Source organism: Opisthorchis viverrini, assembly GCF_000715545.1.
Source record: "Opisthorchis viverrini unplaced genomic scaffold opera_v5_3, whole genome shotgun sequence".
Classification (NCBI taxonomy): domain Eukaryota; kingdom Metazoa; phylum Platyhelminthes; class Trematoda; order Opisthorchiida; family Opisthorchiidae; genus Opisthorchis; species Opisthorchis viverrini.
In genome coordinates this window covers 4,258,601-4,265,904 of record NW_008751659.1, presented here as the reverse complement: position 1 = coordinate 4,265,904, position 7,304 = coordinate 4,258,601, and the positions used below count along the sequence as shown (strand labels likewise).

Below are 7,304 nucleotides of genomic sequence, written 5' to 3'. Positions count from 1 at the left end.
GCCGGTGAAGCCAAAGATGTAGTTGATAGTCGCTCCGTAAGTACTTTGATGAGTTGCAGTTGCTGCTCAAACATTACTTTGAGTTGTTCTGCCTCCATCTCTCAAAACCTTCATCCAAACCACACTTAGGAGAAGGACACATTCTTGAAAAATTCCACTCTCTCTTCGTAAGAATTCCCGACCTGGGGAACTCCTGAAAGGGAAAACCTGTCCATTTCAGTTTTTCCGCATTGTTAATTATTAAGTTCCACCTCTACCGTGACCTAACCGGACGTGAACAAAACAACCACCGTGCGAGTAGGTGACCTCTGGCCTTGACCTCATGACGTTCTACTTGCCCGAAACAAATCTAGACGCGATAATTTCTAGGGCGTTTCTGGTGGAACACATCCCATTTCTCGTTTGATTTGTGAAATGGCGATGGAACAATTTCACTCCTGGCTTCTCTAGGGAGCTGTTTGTCTTCCGCCGGAAAGATCCAGGTCTTGTGTCATAGAAAAACAGGCCGGAGCAACCGAAAGTCTCTCAGTATACGGAATGTTAGTTATAATAGAATATGGCGTATTGACTGAAACAAAGCACTCCATATACCAGAGCTAGATAGTTTATATAGGTTAGACAGTGGTTCCCCGAACTTGAAGTCAATCTTGCACAGTTCAGTAATTGTCCCGGTCTACTGGCGCTGCATCCGTTTATTGGTCTTTCTCTATTATTGTATACATGGATAGTCTTCAGTGGGTACCAAACACAATTTCTCACCTCTGTTATATTCTGGCTCCCTCTAGAACCGTAGCTCCGGTTAGGCAATATCTCGAATTTAAGTGTTCTTAAGTGCTGCTTCTCATTTGTGGGGACTACCGTATATTGGTCCTCTGGAACGAAAATCACCCCTTGAAAATTCTTCAGGGTTTTTCACTTGGTTGGGCACTCTTCCTTACGGAACCACTGGTCAACCGTCCAATCAACTACTAGTGATGACGGCTCAGTTTCATGTAATTACAGTGTGAAACACTGAAGCCAGCGATGCATTTTTGTGGTCCCTACTTATTAGTACCAAATTCATAACGACCACTTTTGGCACCCTTTAATTTTTCACCACTGACCTACTATAAAGTGAAATTTCCCGATCCAATGCTTTTGACTGACCGTCATATCATTGATCATTCCTGATCCATGACGGCTGTGTCCGGCGCTTTGGTAAACCCAATAAGTCATAACAGCATCACACAAAATTTCATTGCTTGGTCGTGTGCTACCGGGACCAGGTACGTGAAATCTATTAGGTAAGATCTGGGTAATTTATACCGAATTCTGGCGCGGTGAGATCAATGTACCTGCCAAAGCCAGAGTATATATAACAGCAGAACGATCCACCCGACTTTATTTGTCGTCAAACCGACATGCGTGCACAGAAAACATACTAGGGATTCCATCATCTGACTACCATTGTCCTTAAGCGGTCTTCCGGATCTAGTAGAAACATCGAATTAGCAATGCTGAGACACGTCAGATGATTTTCGGGAGACAATCGTTGTACGATGAATGAGGGGCTCACGTTCCTTAGATGAAACTAGTTGGGCTACTTGTACCGTCTACCTTATCGGAGCCCCGTTCAGCCAAATGAAAGGTGGAAAAGGTCCAAAGTAAACCAACTACGCAGGCTGTGACAGAATAAAAACTTCAACCGCTGGGATGTTGTTTTTATAGTTAACGAAAATCGCAGCTTACTGCTCACAGACTCCCCCATTCAACCCGGACATTCCCAGGGTCAGGACGATCTTTAGATCCCTAGTAAGTCCTCCTTCATTGGGCTTTTCTTACCATACGAGAACACACGACTGACACTAATGTCTATTTTCCTTCTCCCAGGGAACAGTCCTTACTGAAGAACGGAGGGAAGGATCAGTCGTCAAAGACGTTAGGATAAGATACACCATCAACATGTTGACAGCAGGTCTTCCTTGAACACCTGTTTAATACATATTGCGAATTCCTGACTGTTTCATTAAAAAGCCGGCACGCCAGACTACGGTCTGTTGCATCCACAATGGCGTGCATTGTTTAACACACCACAGACACAATGGCTAGTCAGTCATTTGTCCGTGGGCCATAGAGATAAACTTCATATTTTGAGACCGTATTTACGACCTCCATTCGGTATACAGTCGTTGCGTTTTGGTTGTTTTGAGAGAGGGATTCACGCATGTGTTTAAGTTTTCGAAGTGGCCTCCCAAAAAAATACTCGTACTGGTGTTCAGCACCCATAACTTCGACGTGTCCCTGTGAAAATAAGTTCTACGAAGTTGCCGTTCGTCTATTTTAAACCCAAGCCTATTCACAACGGCAGTTCCGCTGTTTTCTTTCAGGTGGGCTATGTCGATCAGCCGGGAATCCAAGCTGAGTTACCTGAGTGAGTCCAACTATTTTGCGTTTTTTTGGCGGAATCTTTCGGTCTACACTCAAATCAGGTTCAGAAAGAAATGTATAACAGTTGCATTTAACTCTGATTACTACTGAAAGGGATATAGACTGTGTAATCACACACTTTTCTCTTTGTTTTCATCAACCAGCCAGTCCGTTTTGGCGCTTGTTTTATTTTGACATAACACTGTAACAAACTGATGTACATATGGTGACGGCACAGTCTTCGGACCACTGATGAAATTGTGCGCGTCCACTCGCCCCCTGTCCGGTAACAAGATGAAGAAACGTTTTCTCGTTTCAGAGCTGTAGTAGTTGTTGTACTGATTGCACGAAATCTCACTAATCTTCTTGATTACTGGACCTGATCCTCATGCCTGAAATTCGTTTAAAGCGATCAGTCTGTTTACAAATGTTGAGGGGATTGATCTACTTATATCCGAAAATGACTAGCCGTCCATTAGGAGACTGGTTATCGTGGGATCTCAGTGACACACCGGCATTGAGCTGTTTGGTACATTAATGGGAACGTTATTAGCTTGTTTATCGTACATTACAATGTGTTGTGTGAATACTGGCTGTGAAGTCGCAGTGAAGTCTGCTTTATCAAGTCCTTTGGACTGCGCAAACTTCGAGTGGGCATCCCGCTCACCCAGTGTTACACCAATTGCAGCACTTTCAGATGTTCTTGATAGGGCAATAGCATCATCAGATACCCCAGTTCTAACTGACATCCATATGTTCGTAAATGGACGAGGGAAGTAGAGATGCTATTCACTGATCACAGGTGATGACCATCGGTGGCATAAGGATGGACACCTTGGAAGAATCCGTCTACGGTTTGGTGGATAACGAGACCATTTTCGCCTGGGACGTGGTACAAACCCAAATATAGCTTATTGAATCCCCCACTTTTTATCGATTTGCTCAAACAGACATTCCATCTTTTTCGAAGTTTTTTTCTTACACCAGTTAAACTGATAATTCTTGTTCTATACTTGTCCTCTACTGTACTTGCTCTACACTCTCACTCCGGAAGCATTCTTGAATAGGTTTCTTATTGATCGACCAAACAGTTAAGCATTCTTTGAATGCTCGATACCGACCCATAAAGTACCTTTGAACAGCCTTCTAATGAGCTCGTACTAGAGAACCAGGGTCCATGCGTCTTTCTTGTTAACTGATAGTAGCAAGCAGTCGAGCGATAGTGTGATTACATTTCCCGACTTTCTCCAGTCGGATAGCTTTGTCTTCTCTTCAGGGGGCAGAAATAGGCCTAGCTGAGCTGAACAGTGCTTCGAACGAATCTGGAATTTGTCGGTTTGGAAAATTTAGGAAACTACATCCATTTTCCCGAACTCTTCCAAATGGCCCAAAACCGTATTACAGAATCTGAGCCAGGGATGCGCATTCTACTGACTGAATAATTAACCAACGTCGTTCTTTGCTCACATCCAGCTGACCGGTGTCCTGCCGTCAACCCCCCTGACGCATGTTTTACATGTGCCGGAGCGGGACGTGCACTTTTCACCAAATGAATTAGTTACAAGCTTGCTGTTAGCCTGAGGGCTAACCACACCCACAGTATAAGCACCATGTGAAGAATGTATTTTCCAACAACTGAAGACAGGTTAGTCACATTGAACCAAGGGACGCCTGCATTACGCAGTTCAGCACCCAGTTTATTACACAATTACAGTGGAATCGGAAAATGAATCGGTTGAATTTGAAAAGCATTCATCCCATGGCGCAAGTCAGATAAAGGTATCTTACTTTAAACCTTAGCTCCTTGAAACGGGATTCATCAGATATCTGGCAATGCGGTAGATTCGGTAAATAGGTAGATTAAATTTTAATTGCCTAATGTGTAACTATGGTACCAGATGTGAAGAACGTCCATGAACGTCCATCAGATTCTTGCATACATGAAATTCGGACGTGTCGAATCGCTTGCTGAATGCGTGATCAACTGAGATTGCCCTTGGAATTGTACATCATATGGGGAAATCTCCCCGAGATATAATGTACAGCAATCTTTCCCAGGGTCCAGAGAAGAGAACGGACGAACAGTAGACCCGATGAACGAGGATACATGTAACAATAAGGTTAAAAAGTTCGTTCAACATCTGGCAGCATGGAAGAATTAATGTCGAAATTGTCTGAAAGTAAACTACTTGTGGAAGACAAAACGAGATCATTGGATAAAGTGAATTTACACGAAGGGTTTGGGGGAGTCTGACATTCGATAGTTGAATATTTGGAAAAGAGATTTAGATAACTCTTACCTAAGATACCGCTTATACGACCACCGAGTCTATTTATCAAGTCAGTGCAATAGAGGAGGTGTGGTCAATGAAGTACAGCCTTGGTTTTTCTATTCCGTGTTAAAGCAACTGAGTGAACCAGATGCGTAGCTGTCTTTAGGAGCGAAATCGTTGGTTTGACTTTCCAAAATCGACACTGCTTGAACGGGACTGTTAACACAAATTGGCTTCACGGAGTCACACAGTTCGCAACAGGTTTCGTTGCCGACGTAAGTCTCCACGCGGGTACTACTCGGGTGATGAATTTCACTCGGGTTTCAGTGTGTCGACTTTTTAACTTCATCTCGCTCCCTGTTCTCTTGGGTACAGCATTTTCTCCTTCGAAGCTTCATAAATCATTACGAGAAGATCTGCTGGCACGTATTTGAATCGATCCAGATGACCGATTTGTTTTGAAGCAGTGGCTTAAATAACTAGCCGTATGGTCACACCAAATCGACGTTTTCGAATAAGGGGAGATAAGAAATCCCGTATCGTAAACTTTATTTCTCAGCAGGCCGATTTTATCTTCTGAAAAACTTCATGCATGCAGAGATATTAGTTTCGTTGACCAGTAGACAACCTAATAATGCATCGAGTGGTGTAGGTAGGTTTACCGTTGTGAGAAAGATGTTGGATCTCTTTAGACTCTCGGCAAAAATCCCAAGGGATGTAGGTGTTAACCAGGGATGGGATCGACAGACACGTTATGTAGATACCTAAATATAATAATCGGCGTTTGTACAATAAAACTAGACAGTTAGTGCTTTACGAACGGAATTCCCTGAGGTCGTATGGCGTACAACATCATTCTGTTTTCACCTGCGTGATGACACTGCGCGCTGTATTAAACAACTTGGTGGGACAGTGAGTCCGAAGCAGTTCACAACCTTTCAGTTGACGTATCTCAATGCTGCATTGACATACTTGAGGCGCTAGTGGTAGGAATTCAAGGCGAACAAGCAAAACACGGTAACCATGTAGGAAACGATGTAAACAAGCTTGGAGCTAGTGCATTCTTTTGAATACGTGCCTGCCGTATAGTATTATGTACTGTCTCAGATTTCACTGAAATATTGGCTACATTGGTTGTTTGGCACAGCGATGCACGTGACCTTACATTTGTCGATCGACTCCAATCTGATTGTCGCTAATCTTCAAACGATCTAACAAACATTTCTTAGATCAGTTGGGTCTGTAGTTCGCTTCACCTCACTGCGTGATGGTGCTATAACACCAGAGTGGTGTCTTCTAACCTGGAACGAGACTGGTATTGGAGCTGTTTGAATCAACGTGGATTCCGAATGATACATCGTTCTTCTAGAGTATTCCCATTTATAATAACAACAAAAGACTTTTGACGATCTTCATCCGGTCTAGCAGTTCCAATGGCTGGGTTTGCTTTGCTAGTAGGATAATCTGAGGAAGTCGATATCGTTGGTATAACTTGTGTTGTGAAGGTCCCCAACAACAACCAGATTTGTTCATGGGGGGAGATTCAGGGGGCAAAGCCATCCCACGAACAAGCCATTTTACGCGACACGGAGTGAGGTTACGGTGTCGGATTGCGGCTCCTTGAGTTATTGCAATAGTGTGCCGTTGAATGGCCCTCGGTTGAGACTCTTTGAAGTGACATCAAAAGCGTAAGTATAACGCTGTGGTCCGTGTCGCCCAAATACTGTGTCGCGGAGCTGTTTAGTGTCTTCCTCGCTTATGAAGCCAGGCAGAGTAGATCATGTTTCACCTATCCTTACGGAATCCTCCCTTGGATAACAAACAGGGAACCCGGTGCATTGAAAACACTGCAAGAGATAACATGTTTCCTGATGACCTTAATAGGAGGCGAGTGAGCAAACGAAAAGCAAAGGCCCAAATCTCTGCAACGGGAAAAGTCTTTTCTATTAGCTATCCTTTCAAAAAGGACACGTTTGCCGACCTGATGAACAGGGGAATTCACAGTATCTTGAACAGGGTCTTCTCCAAATCAGCACTTCGAACCTAGTTCACTGATAAACGGCTGATTACGCATGGCTCGGGTACGGGGAGTCTGTCCATGCGTGAAGTAGCTAAGTCCATTGTTTTACTCGCTGTCACTTATGACATAGGGTTGGGCAACTGGGCCGAACGGGAAGACAATAATCAGCTCAGTTGTACGGTACTTAGCTGACACGACACAGCGTCGCACCCAGCCGGGTTTTTCCTGCCGCCTTGCGATTAATCCAGACTCCTTGCAGTAGCGCACTGTTGCAGCGGCTGAGGCTGCCTCTATCCGACATCATAGTACTATTCTTTCCCGTTCAAAATGCCTTGTTTGCCGACTAAATCTGCCCTGGTCCAACTCTTCCCCATATATATATATATATATATATATATATATATATATATCTGTTTATATATGGAGAGAACATAGACGCCAAGCATACACTTATTGCTTACCGAGCACCATCACTGAACCGAGCAATTGCCAGCATCTGGCAAGCAACCACACGACCCAACCAACCTCGCCAAATAACATGGTTTTCATTGGTCCTCGAAGTCCACGGCTGCAAAGGACAAAACGGTGAAGGGCAATAAAGCCAG

The 7,304-nt window shown here is 43.9% G+C and overlaps 2 protein-coding genes across 2 annotated transcripts in view; one reads left to right on the top strand and one right to left on the bottom strand.

Annotated features, from left to right (window-relative positions):
* The window catches only part of T265_00366 (hypothetical protein), a gene marked incomplete at both ends in the record, with an annotated part of 18,124 nt that extends 14,969 nt beyond the window's left edge, over positions 1-3,155 (bottom strand). Inside the window, one exon of the mRNA XM_009164111.1 lies at positions 2,919-3,155. Coding sequence (XP_009162375.1) covers positions 2,919-3,155 — 237 coding nt within the window. The remainder of the gene's footprint in view (positions 1-2,918) is intronic.
* T265_00365 (hypothetical protein) overlaps positions 1-7,304 on the top strand; it is a gene marked incomplete at both ends in the record, with an annotated part of 51,428 nt that overhangs the window by 13,379 nt on the left and 30,745 nt on the right. Inside the window, one exon of the mRNA XM_009164110.1 lies at positions 2,367-2,410. Within this exon, the coding sequence (XP_009162374.1) occupies positions 2,367-2,410 (44 nt within the window). The remainder of the gene's footprint in view (positions 1-2,366; positions 2,411-7,304) is intronic.